Source organism: Syngnathus typhle, linkage group LG4, assembly GCF_033458585.1.
Source record: "Syngnathus typhle isolate RoL2023-S1 ecotype Sweden linkage group LG4, RoL_Styp_1.0, whole genome shotgun sequence".
Taxonomy (NCBI): Eukaryota; Metazoa; Chordata; class Actinopteri; order Syngnathiformes; family Syngnathidae; genus Syngnathus; species Syngnathus typhle.
In genome coordinates this window covers 11146790-11161735 of record NC_083741.1, presented here as the reverse complement: position 1 = coordinate 11161735, position 14946 = coordinate 11146790, and the positions used below count along the sequence as shown (strand labels likewise).

Here is a 14946-nt window from a genome sequence, read left to right as displayed (position 1 = left end):
TATGCACACGCTGCACTGTAATTATATTTGAATGTTTTTTGGAACAAAATTCAAAAGCATCAGGACACTCATAATAGGCCACTATTGTTTAACTTGTCATTTTGACAATTATGAAGCAGAGTAAGACAAAACAAAAGAGTCGTCTCGAGTGGGGAGCAGTCGACTTGTTGGGAATTCATTCAAAGGCAAACAGAGCTTAATCGGTTGTCCACTGTGTAGTGTTCCCCTGCTTTTAGCTGGGGATAAGGCTTGAACCCTGGCGCAAATAGCAAGAATTTGACAAAACCCAAAAACGGTTTATAATTGCCTATTTATGCCACAAGCTTGCCCCAAAGCACTACATCAAGCTCCTTTGTTCGATTTCATAGAGTTCCTTGGCACAAAGATGCGAGCAAATAGAAAAAAGCAATACATAGTAAATCTTTCAGTCTGAATAGCACCAAGATGTCGCCGTAGCAATAATTCCATGACGTTGGCCTTGCTTGATTGCCCTTCCTGGAGTAAATGTCTTTACTTTGTATTATGTTGGGGGATATCTTTATCAATAGGACCACCACCACCAGTTAATATGGAAGGAATAGAAAGGTGTGGATAAAACACAGTGTCTTCTATCTTAGTCCTACACTGAAAAACCAAGATAGGTATGGGCCTACTAAGGGTAAGGTGTCACGACAAACTGTCACAACATACATGACATACCCGGACTGTCAGGTGCATCTGGACAACAAAGACAGAACACACGGAAATGAAAAGGAACCTTTTCTATGGCAGCTATTCCACATGAATTGGAGCTATTGAGTACCATGCTACACCTGTTTATTTTCTCTCTGTTGAAAAATTCAACCTCTGCAGAATTCATATCGTTCTAACAATTATTTCATTCTTAGGACGGAAAGGCTAATAGCTTGAATTTGTCATATTGACCAATAATAGGCGGAAAATAACAGACGTAAATACAACCCAATGCATCGAAGTTAAACAAGTTTTACAATAAACACTCTTTTAAATCGCCTATTCCAATTTTTGACCAATATTTTCAAGATATGTTTTGTATTTGTTTAACTTTGCGATGTGATTCAACCAGATACTCTTGATAGCTAATTTTACATTAAGTTTAAAATGAGTGCATACAAGTGGTCATCATCAGACCAAACTTCTTAAGGTAGATAGAAGTGTTGCAAATTCAGCAGCTTTTTTTGATTTTATAAAAGGAACACTAACAAAAGTGTAGACCCCTAGAAAAGCATAACAAAAAAACACGGTTTTTTTTGTGCGTGTGAATTCTCCCATTTACCGACTTGAGAAAAAAACTGTGCCTAAAATCCTCAATACCCTCCTTTAAAATAGCGCCATAACTGTTAGCAATCAGAGGGAGGACAAAAAAAAAAAAAGTCAGGCTATAAAAATGGAATCTCTACAGACCTGCTTGGTCCAGCTCCTCCTCAATGTCAAAATTTAAATACTCTTTTATAAAAGAAAAAAATAATTTAGATGAAGAAAGCAGAACAGGGGGGGGAAAAAAAACAATCATTCAAATGATTAAGAACCTAAATTTTCATATAGGCTCATGTTTAAAAGTAATGCCTTAATAATTAAACCAGGCACATACTTTAACTATACATTATACCAATTAACATAAAATGATGATCCTTCCAGACTAATATATAATTTAAAAAATAAAACAAAATGAGCTGGGCTCAGGAAATCAACTGACCAGTATACAGCCTTCGAAACAAAAAAGGAGTCCACCGAGAGCGTTTAAATGTGTGTGATTGGCTGCGCTACTATACCTTTCAGGCTGGGGAAAGGCGTGGCTTTCTCCCTTGCAGCTTTGTTTGGTAGAGCCAGCTGGGACAGACTGAAACTGGTACCGTGATTCTTGTAAAGATTACCTACAATGAATACAGGTTGTCAACAACAGCAGCTGTTGGCCATCGTTTACCACAAATCACAATCAAGTCATTCTTTGTAATGGAGCGAGGAAGAAAGGTGATTTCCATTGCACAATTTTCCAGAATTTGAGAAGGCATTAAAAGGTCAACACGTTATTACATCGTAGGAACAGAGAATAAATGAATACTAGTTCAAAATATTCTTACTAGCAAAAGACATTAGTCCCCCAAATCCATCATTACTGCTGTTGGAAATGGTTGAGTTTGGTGAGCTGTCCCCTTCTCCATCGGATTCCCCGGGTAGTCTCAGACTACTTGGACGTGAAGGACGCTGTGCTCTTTAAACGAGGAGAAAAAAAGAAAAACTCTTCAAATCTCCTCAGAAAACAATTAATTGCATGCAACAAGAGGAACATATTGAAACATTCTATACATATATATAATATATGTATGTGAAATATATATAATAGTATACAATACAAATGACAATATTACATTGCCAAAGATTCAAGACCAACATGAATGGAGAACTACTTGTACATACTGGGTTTTGACATTACATGGTTGGTCAGAGAGCCCCCCCTTTGAATGAAGAGTTAGTTCATTCAAGTGATGAACAAGTTGAACACACTTGTTGCCATTGAGGTTCTGGTTGAATCGAGGGGTGTATGACTCCACTTGTTCTTCTGCATCAGGATCATCTTCAGAGGGGAAGCCATATTGAGGCTCAAAATAGGGGTTGTCATACTCTCGTTTTTTGATAGCTGGGTCCACCGGGCCAGCTTCAACGGTTGATCTGAGAGACGGTTGGCTGCTAACTCCAATGACTGGGTTCTGTGGGCCAGCACCGGCTAGTGCCTCGCCATCTGGTGCTTCCCCTTGATCCTGTTTAAAAAATATATATGATTGCAAAGTTATATTTAATGACAAAGTAAAAAGCAAAAAAAGAAATATAGATGTAAAATATGGATAGACCTTTTAACAAATGTGATTACCGAATAAGTAGGAGGTGGGTAGCAAATTATCGTTGGTGGTGATGGCATACGTACATGGTTGACTCCCTGAATGACTGTGCTGGGACTGGAGCTTGCAGTTGTGCTGGAGCTTGAGCGAAGGGGCTGTCCGTCAGATGTTTCGCCAGAAGCATCCCCGCTGGATGGACCCTCTGAGCCTTCTCTTAAGTCCTGGAAGTCCACCTCGCTTGCATCTCCCAGAGCAGCATGCGTATGTGGTTGTAGGCCTAAGAAAAAAAAAAAGTGATAATTAATATAAAACTAATTGGGCAATAAAAAACTGTTATATACAAGCTAATTGATAGAGGCTTTCCTATAAGAATCTCAAATGCAAAATGGAGAAAACTTAAGGAAAACCAACACTTAAAAACATACTTGGTGTGTCTCCCTGAATGTCTCCTTGAATCATCTCACTCACAAGGTCTCCAAGTGAGGAATAGGATGAGCTGGAATCATCATATGCCTCACTGTCACTACCGCTAAAGAAGAAGGAAAAAAACAAACATGCATTATCTTTTAAAGCCAGATTACTACCAATCAAGCTGTATGCATTCTTATCAATGATGAAGAACCAAAAATCTTTACCTGTCGGTGGGGTCAGAGTCATTGCTCTCATCCTCAAATGGACTTGCCATAGCCTCAATCAGATGGGACCCCCCATCATAAACTCTGTAGACGACTGGCTGAAGCTGGTGAGCATACCACTTGGGTTTATCACCAATTAAGGACGGGTCGAAAACATCTGAAATAAAATTGTGCAGGGGGGGGTACACTTAACTGTCTTGTTTAACGTAATGAAAAGTTACAATTAGAAAGAAGCTATAAAACAGAAAAGATCATCTTACTATTATGTATTCTCTGAAATGCTAGATTAGTGGGATTGAGAGCCCATTCGCCATAGAACTCCACAGCCTGGGTGTGGGAAAGCTTATCAGCAAAATGAGATCGCCTCGGTCGAGATGCGAGGAAAGGTGACGACTGAAAAGCCACCACAGGACGAGGGAAGAGGCGCAGGGTCCGTGTGTACATTTGAAAACCATGGAGAACATTTGGAGAGTTGAAGAACCGTACCATGGCCACCCTGTTCAGTAAAAATAAAAGATCTGGATTGCACTACAGCTTTCTTTCAAAAACGAAACACAAGCAGTAGAAAATGAACAAATATGAAACACCAATAATAAGTAGACAAAAGGCTTGCCTGGTGGCGACGTCCACAGAATCAACATCATTGCCATAAATAAGGGGGTTGAACTCAGTGGATGATGGTGAAGCTTTATCACGTCCAGGGGGAAGCAGGGGCATTTCCTGACCTTCCTGGAACTTCTCCAGATTTAAAATGGGCTGGGTATTCAGACTCATACTCGCCAAGGCCTAGAACAAGTGATAGAGTGATAATTAGTGAGAGAGCAAGAGTTAAAAAAAAAAAAAAGAAACGTTTGATGAGCCACTCCCACATGAGGCACCAACATTACAATAGTTTCTCTACCCACCAAAAAAGATGTATTAATTTGAAAAAGTAACTTCTTCCAACAAAGCATTGATGGAAACTGTACAAATGCTATTACGAGCGTATACTACGCAACACTTAACACACAATTAATACAAAAACAATCGATTCGCCTTGATTTCAGAATTACGTTTTTGCACGTTTGTAATCTTATGATACACATGTTGGTAGTTGGAATCTGTGCATGTTGATGCCTGTAGTGGGTGTCATTATCAGGAAGAGGACAGAATGTACTGAGTGTTCTGCTGCAGAGTTATCAGTGTTAAAGTAAGCATAATGGAATATTGAGTTGTTGGATCAGGTGAAATGTCTGTTAAAATGTATCGACTCCACTTTGTTCTCCTTTTGGTTACTACGACACTCACTGATGCAAGAATCAAGGCACGCATATTCAGTCATGCTCAAGCCAGAGCTAAGCAGCACGTTAAGGGATCCATAAAACATTCGGAGACACGCTGCTGTTATGCATGTAACTCAATTCTTGAGAAAAGAAAATTTAGTAATTGTTATGAGCAAAGTAAAGCATTGGGACAGAGGATGCGGGAGCATTCCACAGCAGAATAAATGAGTAACCTTATTTTCACCAGAGAAGATCTGCTTTTGGGTGATCACGGTCAACCTAACCAGACACTAGGAGAAAGACGTTGGCAGAATCACAAGAAGGCCCGAGGTGATAAGTGTCACGGGAGCAGCACATGACAAAATCATGGCCCTTTCAATTTCTTTTCAATGGCAACATTTAACAGGAAAACAATATACTTTATGATTTTTTTTTTCTGTGACAAATATATTTAAAGTCACTGTGATACTGAAGAATTATGGTGGTTCTGCTGTCTGTTCTGATACACAGACTGCTAGTGTTGGACATAAATATGGGTGTAACGGTGTAGTATTTTTTTTTTTTTAAACACCGGACAGTCGTTGCCCAAGGCATGTTGAAAGCCATTGGCTGGACACGTATCTGAATGCACAAAGGAGTGTGAATGTGCACAGACAAACAAATAACTTTTTGTTACAGTTCCGATGCAAACATTTGGGCCGTGTGAAAGGACGTATAGTACTAGTGACAACCCCTAAACCTTGACTTTGGGGGCCAGAATTTGGGAATGATGTTAACCCAAAAATACAGAAAGTAAATCAAAAGGTTTTTTTTTTTTTTTTTTAAAGCATGTGTTTAGACAGCCGAAAGGGGTCTGTTTGCTCCACACACATTGATGTCTGTTGACATTTTATTAAAAGAGAAGCAATATGTAGATGACAATATCAGGCGGATTGAGTAAGTAATTTTGATGCTATTTGAATCGGATGGAAGATAGAATAAAGCAGCCACTTATTCTACGACTGTGTCCGGCCACGCTCTTTGACTTGTGACTGTGTGGATGAGGGGCTTCCACGAACTTTCCCAATCAAAAACGATCCTAGCTATCCGTAACAAACAGCCTGACTTCTTATTATCTAACGCGTTTGAATTGGTCACGGAAATTCATCAAATCACTAGCGCTAAGGTTTACGTCCTAGTCATTTAGCTTCATACGGTCCTTATACCGTCCATTTGAAATATTACTTGAGAATGTATTTGCGACGAAACCCCGTTAGAAAATCCTGTTGAATCGAAGCGTGTCGAAATGAGGTTCAGGTGTATGTGGAATGCCCCAGTGGTTATGACGGGATGATGATAATGATGACTCACCACCGGATCTTTTCAGAAACCTATGTAATACTTGCATAAGCGAACTTCTACAAAGGTTACCTCTTAGCATGCTTATTATATAAGAAAGTTGAAACACAAAAAGATAAAAAAAACAGAGAAGTCTACAAGTTTTCAAAAGTCTTTCACATCAAAGGCTACTTCAGTTTTAATGTGGCGAGTTTCAAAATCTCTGTTAGTTCCTCCATTCACATCCCTTAAACTGCTAAAGGGAGAGGCTTCACACACACTTCCAAATACCAGTCGCCAAGGAAAGACAAAGGAGTACACAAGGAAAGACCAAGGAAACAAACAAAGCCATCAAACTAGCTCTGATTCAAGGTAGATACGTATTGCACAGTGACAGCGTCTGGCCGAAACCCTCTGTGTCACAATTTGGCAAATTTCAGGGGGGTTTTTTTGTCTCGCAAATATTTAGAATTGTTCCGTCCACACGTATGTACGTGTGTGCCTGCGTGTGTGTTATTTTTAGTTTACTGGCCAATCTTAAGTCTTGATGTCTCGTACTTGATTATGTAATGTTAATTTATCTCTAAAAAGTAATGATTTTGGTGGTACAAGCATTCCACCCAGTGCCATACAGTAGAATATATTCATGTCGATATACGCAAGAGTGGATGGGACAATATCAGTTTTGAAGAAAGTTTCACTGAAAAAAGAAATAATAATAATAATAATAATTAAAAAAATTTAAAAAACAGCTTGAATAGAAACTGAACCTGCCTTCATTGAATCGAAGAGGGCAAAACCTTGTAGCCAGACCATTGTAAACATTCTCCTGATGGGTTTCAATTCTAATCTGAACTAATAATTCCACATCATTTAATTTATGGTTCGTATACGCAAATGTTCGGATCAAAGTTAAGACGTCTTCCTTTAGCATGATTTGTTCAAATAAAAACGAATGAACACTTTGGAAAGTTAATTATGTGCTCATATTGTAGAAGTAGAAATACAAAGTGTCTGTTTCCATGAATCAGAACCAAATTCTGATGATGTCTTCAGTTATAGGGTTTAGAGGGATAATATGTCACAACCAGTCTTAACAGCAATACTATTTTTATCCTAGATAACAAGGTTCTAAGAACTGATTTTACCTTCAAGAGCTACAGCATGCAAAGAAAACAGAAAAGAGCAGAAAACATTCCATTTTTTTTTTGTTAGTGCACAACAAAATCCATTTCCACTGCTTGCACAAGCTAAACAAAATACATACAAGTCTTTTGGGGTAGGAAGCCCCTACTCTTCACACGGCTGGAAGAAAGGTTTCGATATTGACTAACAGAGCAACAAAACGATTTAAGTATGATGAAAAACGACACTGTTTGGCCAATAAGAAATGCTTGGCCTCCAGAAAGGCGTGTGGCACAGGTAGATTTAGGGCAAAAAAAAGTACGAATTAAAAAAGTCACACAGTACAAGTACCTGCTTCAGATGTTTCTTGAGCTCACCAGCTTCAGGCTCTGGAAGAGGTGGTAGAATCTCTGCATTTGTAGGTGCTTTAACCTGAAACACATTTACAATTGCAGTAACACCATTTATTTTGATTGTTTCAAAAAATACAAATGCCAAAAAAGTAACACAAAGAAAGTCTTAATCATGTGATTGTAGTCACCTTACTGCTGTCCAGATCCACAAGCCACACATCATCTGGAATTTTGAAGTCAGATTTGTACAGAAAAAAGCTAGCTGGCACACCGATGATGTAGGGAGTCGGAGCAAGAAGAAGCTGGGAAGAATAAAAGAAAACATGTTGAGAGAGAATGCTTTGCAGCAAGACGTATCTCTTTTGTTTTATTTACTGTCCTTCAACATTTGTATGCGCATAAGCAGAAAATTGTCGTTGGAATGGAATAGCATGTTTGATGATACAATCTGAATCCTATTACACAACGCTCTCCTTCCTTTTTCAAATAATATCACACCAATGGCACGACGATATGTTCTACCTGTTCAGCTGAGGCCATGCAGGTTGGCAGTAAGGGAATGACCGGGAACATGTACTCCAGAGGATAGATCATGGCCACAAACGCCATTACACTCATGGATAAAGCATTGTAATCTCTTGACTGGAGAATAACCTGAAGGAAAAACAAAAACAGAAAAATAAAATCTCAATACACTGCTCAATAGCCCGAAATTAAACTGGAGCCTCCGCTAAGAAAATCCCAAATGTAGAAGTTGCTGGATACAAAGTTGCAGACGGTTTCAGTTTTATTTCAGGGAACAATTTTATAAAAACAAAAAAAAAAAGATCTGCAGCCACATATTTCATGAAAACACACCACAAACGTTCAGTTCACAGACCTCAACCAATGTATGTAATGCACATTAATGGACCATTTTAAGTTTATCTTGCACTAAAACAAGCAGTCAGGTTAAGCACCATGTGGAAATTGCAGAAGACTGATAAAGGGGGTGACTTTTGAGTGAGTATTACAACATACAAGTCTGACATATTTAAGATCCTGGACTAATTCATTGATCTACTTTTACCTTGTGCTCCAGCAAGACGCACGACAGAACCTGAAGACAGGCATCCACACCCAGCAACTCTAAAGGCAAGTGCAATGGGAAATCCACCATGGAGAAGCGGGAGTTGTCAGGCAGTGCAAAGGTGAGAGGTCGTTTCATTTCATGGGGCAGAACTTCCACATCCACACGTCTCTGGCTTGCCACTGGTACGGGCGAACGTTGCAAACGGTAAATCCAGGATTCAATGTCCCGAAGGTCAGCCAATAGATGGCTTCCCTTCTCTTCCACTGAGAGTGCGCCGGCGAAAACCCGCCACATTGTATCTCTGTGGAGGACAGAATATTATCTTTGATGAATACGTCAGGAGTATACTGCAACTGTTGTTCCAGAAAAAGGAAAGATGCACAGGATTTTACTATAGAGTCTTCGTCTTCATTTTGTGTAGTCACGTGTGTGTCGGCGCGCATGTGAGTACAGCAGATACGAAGTATTTAAAAATAAATGTGTCAAATATTTCTGTGTTGTTTGTGTCTGTGGCAGAGCGAAAAAAACCATTAGCTTCACCAAAGGCAACTGGAGACCTCAATCTGTTAATGGCATCGCTGCAAAGTGACAAAAAAAAAAAAAAGCTAAATGCTTTCAGCCATAATATGATGGTTCTTCTTCTCTGTCATTGGCTGACATTTCATTCAGCCGTGTCAGACCGAAAAATTATCAGCTATCACATGTTGTGTTGCTTTCTGAAGTTTTTAATCTTGAATATTGGTGCAACACCAAAGCGCTAGGTATGTTGTAGCCTGGCAAGCCAGACAAGGCTCAGTGTGTAGCGCCGTTACATCCCATTTACAATCTTCAAGCGAAGACTTAGTGGTTTTACTACTATGATGAATGTGAATCTAAATGTATTGGCAAAAAAACACACTCACACAGGATAAGAAACACTTTGTCACTCTTAAATTGCTATCACGAGTAAGCCAAACAGGAGAACCACAATGACTTTGTCTGTGCTGCTTGATGGCTCTAGAAATAGACTCTTTCAAGTGAGGAGTAATTTATGTAGTTTCAGCTAATATCCTTTGTGCTGTTTTCAAGTCAAATGATTAAATTCACTTAATTTGTGAAAAATCCACATTTAGTTGATATTAAGTCATCAAAACGCAGAGAGAAACTAATCACGTCATTAGTCATAGGTCTGTCCAAAAACAATTACCTAAAAACACAACTTTCCATGCAAGTAAGATACTGTATGTCCTTACAAAATCAATGTTAACACTTTCTTAAATTTGCATGGTGTGCATGCGTGTGTTTTTTTCTTTATCTGCACGCGGATGTGTTTGTAAATCAGGGCGTAATTAAGTAATTACAATATAAAGTGAAAGCAACACTATGAGAACACAAGACATACAAGTTATTCTTGTAACAATGATTGGAAAACATTTTAGGCAAAACACATTGCTCATCTTGAAACTCCGGAAGCTTCGAAAGCAGAAGCACACGGGAATCAAACATTCCTCACCTTTGGAATGTACGGGGCATTCCAGCACGCTGCGTGAGCCTCTGACTGCAGCAGTCTACCATCCTCTTAAGAATATATAAGCATTCCCTGAAGGTGGAGAAGAAGGGGTAGTGGCTGAGTAAACACAACGAGGTCAGTGTACTGTTGCGATTTCTGGCAGCTATCTTTGCTGCATTGCGCCTGAGCTCTGCAGCCTTTCCGGCATTGAGCTCAGGAACTGCTGGTTCAATCTCCTCTCCAGAAGCAGAAAGAGGAGCGGACTCAGCTTTAGTGGATGGTGACAACCCAGAAGACTGGCCTCCTCCAGTGCTTCCATCAGACCCCTCACTTGTGGTGTCCCCTCCTTGCGCTGCGCTGTCTGCATGACCACCCTTGTCCGTACGGGGACGGTGATGCCCGCGTTGAAAAGATCGGTAGAAGTTGACACAGATTCCAAAGCGAGTGATTCCTGAGTCCTTGTCAGTCAGTGTGAAAACAAAGGACGAGTCGTCACGAAGGCTAACCCTACGCTGACGTATACTAAGGCAGCCTTCTGGTTGGCAAAAGAAGACCACATCTGGTGGGAGTGGAAAGTCGTGGTGGTCCTCTAGTGGATATCGGCGGAGAAGCTGAGGGGTCTGTGCCACACTATCGCTACTTGGTTGCCTAAATGGGAAATAGATAAACACAAGATTTGTAATGAAACATAACATTCGTGTAACATGATTGGCGGACTCCACCTTTTTTATGCTTAGTTGATCTATCTGCATATCTATTACAGGAATCAACAGTGATTTGAATGAATTTTCAAAAGTAAATGTTTGCAATGTGTAAAATAAAACAGTCTTAGCGCTAATTACAAAAGAAACTGGCTAGGGCTGTGACAAATTGTACCGACGGTTTTTGAAAAGTGTGTCAAAATGGCCAAGTTCATCAAAACACACGTTGGTGGCTAAAGTCGCATCCGCGCAATAAACACAAATAAATACATTAAAAGAGAGCGAGGGAGAAAGGACCAACGGTTGGTAATGTGTCCGCTGCATGCAGAGATCTGCTAAACTAATTGACAAAAGTAATTTGGTGGCTTGGTGGTAAAGTCCTGCTTCCCTAGAAGAAGATACAGTATGTACAATCAATACTTTATCTGTCTTTGTGGGAACATGCATAGGCTTCGCAGTTCACACTTTGATTGAGCCTCAACAAAACAGTACAATTGCATCGGAGCTGTGTTCATAGTTGTCATGGTAACAAATGCATTGGTGCAATATACAGTCGGGCGGGTAGAGAGCAGCGACTCATTCGCCTCAAAAAAAAAAAGTTTCATTGTGCTTGCTTCAATTCTTCATCCGAGAAGGAATTCCGAGAACAGCACTTCAACATTGTTAGAATTAATACTTGGGTAAGGTTATGGTTTCGTAGAAGTAAAGAAATAACACAGATTTGAACACGGAAACTTCGTCACCATTTCCATGAAGCACAACACTAGAAATGTTATAACCATACTCTTGACAGTTGCACTATGAACACCTCTTTGCTGAACAATCAGATGGTCCTCCAGTGCAAATTCATACAAAGAACTACTGTACTCCGTTTTGCATGCTTGCTCATATGAGTTAAACCGCTGGAAAAACTAGCAAAAAAAGAATGAGAATATTTTTCAACAAAAAAGTTAATGCTGTATAATAAATCCTTCCTATAAACAAATTTGAGCATGTCCAGAGAATTATTGTATTTTTATTTTACTAGTGCAACATTTTTTTTTAATTGTAGTCCATACGTGGTCTTTCGACCACATCACCAACAACAAGCAAAGAAAATCCTTACCTTGCACCAACCACCACCAAGTAGTCGAGGAGTCGTGGGCACGGTTTCTTTTTCTCCATATTGGATCGACCACGTCTTGTATTTCACGTCATCCGTGATGAATGGTGTTAGTTAGTAGATGATTTCATTCCAAGGTGGGAAACGTCCATTGTATTATGAGATTATACATTGGCATAATCATTTTGAAGGTTCTGGAATTTCTCGATTGAACCTGTAACATAAAAGGGTAGATTTACAGTGGCTATTTTTTGCTTTCTTTGGCCATAAATCAATAAAAAGATCTGTTAACAGTACTTACTCTCAAATTAACAACAGGTCACATCATACATAGAAACATATTGTGAATAACTGAACTGCACATTCGAACAACATTCTGAACAGCCTGAGTGAAGCAGCACACTCTGAGCTTTTCCAACAGAACCGACAGTTCTAATGTTTAAATAACTCGCATGCACATGCGGCCTTTAGTACAGTGCGGCTTTTTTATGGGAAAAAAAAAAAAAAAACTACATTTTCCTCAATTTTTTTGCTGGTGCGGTTTATAATCAGGTGCAGTTTATAGTCCAGAAATTACGGTAATACAAAATAGATTACAAACTACAACACATTTTTTTATTACGTATGGTTTTCTATACACTGGAGACAATCATAAGTCAGAGACACATTAGAATCTAAATTAGAATTGTATTTTAATTATTTGTATTGTGTTGTACACAAAGGAACCTTTGTGTTTCTACAACAACGGACATTATGGTTGTTAAACAGTTACAATTGAGCAGCTGTGCAAACAAAACTCATCTCCATTACAGCAAACAGCAAATAATTTGGACAACTGAGATCAAGTACACATGGAGATTTTTCCATTACGTAAATGTTTAAATTATACATATTTATCCCTGACAAAACTTTCGTTAAGGTTTTGTCATGTCCACACAACAAGTCAAACTGCAAAAGGCACGCACCAAAATCTATATTGATTTTCAAAAAGACACCCAACAGGATTAACTGTCCTATATATTGGAAAGCAACAGGCAGGAATAACTATATGTAGCAAGCCCCACTTGCAGCTTCCACCAGTGGACCAATTAGAATGAATACAGATTTTAAAAATAACTCTGCACGATGATCAGCCACGTCACGCACAGAGAACACGATGGCTCGCTCACCCATCCCAGTGAATTATCTGACACGGTGGGTGTGGGAGTCTCTGATTTAGGGGTGCTGGTGCTGATAAACAGCAGGACCTGTCAACTAATCTTATCAGATGGAGGACAAGGGCTTGATTCCTTTGGCTGAACAAATGTGTAAAAATAGCAAATAAATGTCGGAGAGACTAGTCTCCTTGCTTGCTACTGTCGAGGTGCCCTTCAGCAAAGCATCGTCACCCAGCTCAAGCAATACAACACTCTGCACACCTTCCACGTGATCAACTCAATGCTGCATGACTGCACGAGTGTATGTGGTGTGCAACACAAAAGTATACATGCAGTGTTTGACGAATTTCCCTTTAGTATAATATAATTTTCACACTCAAATACACAATTCAGACATCATTTTTCTTAAAGGTCTTTTACAAAAGCAATACAGGGGCTGTCTATTTCAATTATTTCCTCAAAAAGATGAGTCGAAAACAATACCACTAACTCAATATTAATTAAAATGCCCTCTTTACACTCGTGAGGGTCACATACAATATTTTACTGTAAAGATTTTTGTGGGGTTGACCTCCCCTTTAAAATTAGTCATGTCACGAGAAAAAAAAAACAGTAAATGTATGAGAGAAAGAGACCTCATGAAATTGATCATGCAAATAAAATCGATCAAATCTCACTTATGGTATCTATCTGAACCCAAGACTAAGTGTACGCGTAAAAGTATAATGTCAAATGAAATAAACCAGCAATGGAGAGTACGGTTAAATAAAGGTAGATGGCATGGTGACAATTCCAATAAACTGTACTGATTAGTGTAGCTGTTACGGGTGTTATCAGTAATAATATTAAAACAGCAATAATATCTGACAGGCCTTGTCTTGACTTATGCATGCCTCTCTCGCCCCCACTGCTAGCTTGGTGATTTCGTACGTCACTATTGGATTAGCTGGTTAGCTGCTCCTAGTAGCGTTATCGTTTCGTATCTGCAATACTTGTGCAAATCCTATAACGAGAGCAGATTTGCGAAAACACTTCCCTGTCGCGATCGTTGACATGTAACGCAGAAGTGCATCGTTGACAAACTGCATCCTTACCTGGTTAGCGAGCTAGCTGCTAACAGCGGCTGCAACGCCAGCTGCCCTGCTGGTGACAGACGGCCTGCTTAGTAGATGCCCTTCCCGGTTGATCAGAGGAGCTGTCGTTTGCCTGACTCGTCCTCTGCCTCTCTCGATGCAGCTTGTCATTTAAAGACACAAGGAACAGGCGTCGTCTGAAGAGCTTGGCTTCGTCGAGCGATACGTAGGCGGCACAGTTAAATGGATGCAAAGTATGCGTTGACACCTCCCAGTTCGGTCAGCTTCAACCTGCCTTCACAACATCCTCCTCTTCATCCTCATCTGAGGAGTTCCGCAATCCGCATATTGCGAGGGTGATTTCTAGAACGGAAACTACATCAAGCCTTGCGGAACTAGGTGCTCATCCCCCATTCAAACTGTTGTAATGACATTTAGTGTTGAAAAAACACTAAACTGTTCGTATTTGTGTGTGTGGGGGGGATACAGTATAGACGTAGACGTAATCGAAAATAACTCAACCAACAGAGATAGCTAGTTTGATGGAATAAATATTTTTTCAATTTTTAGATGCATAGATGCATGCATGCATTGCACGGCACTTTACAAAGTTTACGTTGGCTAAAAAAATAAAATAAAACGGATGGTGCAATCTTACACTGATATACCTCGGAGCAGTGGCGTCAATAGGCTTTTTTTTGGGGGGGGGGGGGGATTTGCTGAGGGCAAACATGTTTCGGTTGTTTTCTGAGTTTAGTCATGTGAGCTCGCAATCCGAGCCAGGTTGTTACCTGAGCCTCGAGCA

The 14946-nt window shown here is 39.8% G+C and overlaps 1 protein-coding gene across 18 annotated transcripts in view; it reads right to left on the bottom strand.

The window, feature by feature from the left end:
• The window catches only part of madd (MAP-kinase activating death domain), a 32126-nt gene extending 17594 nt beyond the window's left edge, over positions 1 to 14532 (bottom strand). For 3 of the 18 annotated variants that reach the window (XR_009714189.1, XM_061276641.1, XM_061276643.1), the window contains exons 1-16: positions 14163 to 14532; positions 11915 to 12125; positions 10112 to 10756; positions 8617 to 8920; positions 8070 to 8201; positions 7736 to 7849; positions 7546 to 7626; positions 4986 to 5042; positions 4104 to 4276; positions 3751 to 3986; positions 3491 to 3647; positions 3281 to 3384; positions 2942 to 3132; positions 2437 to 2777; positions 2100 to 2230; positions 1791 to 1892 (exon numbers count right to left, since the gene is read on the bottom strand). Coding sequence is in view for 17 of the 18 variants with exons in the window: in XM_061276641.1 (XP_061132625.1) it covers positions 1791 to 1892; positions 2100 to 2230; positions 2437 to 2777; positions 2942 to 3132; positions 3281 to 3384; positions 3491 to 3647; positions 3751 to 3986; positions 4104 to 4276; positions 4986 to 5042; positions 7546 to 7626; positions 7736 to 7849; positions 8070 to 8201; positions 8617 to 8920; positions 10112 to 10756; positions 11915 to 11973 (2827 nt within the window). In the remaining variant the exon portion in view is untranslated. The remainder of the gene's footprint in view (positions 1 to 1790; positions 1893 to 2099; positions 2231 to 2436; positions 2778 to 2941; positions 3133 to 3280; positions 3385 to 3490; positions 3648 to 3750; positions 3987 to 4103; positions 4277 to 4985; positions 5043 to 7545; positions 7627 to 7735; positions 7850 to 8069; positions 8202 to 8616; positions 8921 to 10111; positions 10757 to 11914; positions 12126 to 14162) is intronic. The other 15 variants (XM_061276646.1, XM_061276647.1, XM_061276650.1 and 12 more) reach the window with 12 other exon arrangements.
• Positions 14533 to 14946: the final 414 nt, after the last annotated feature.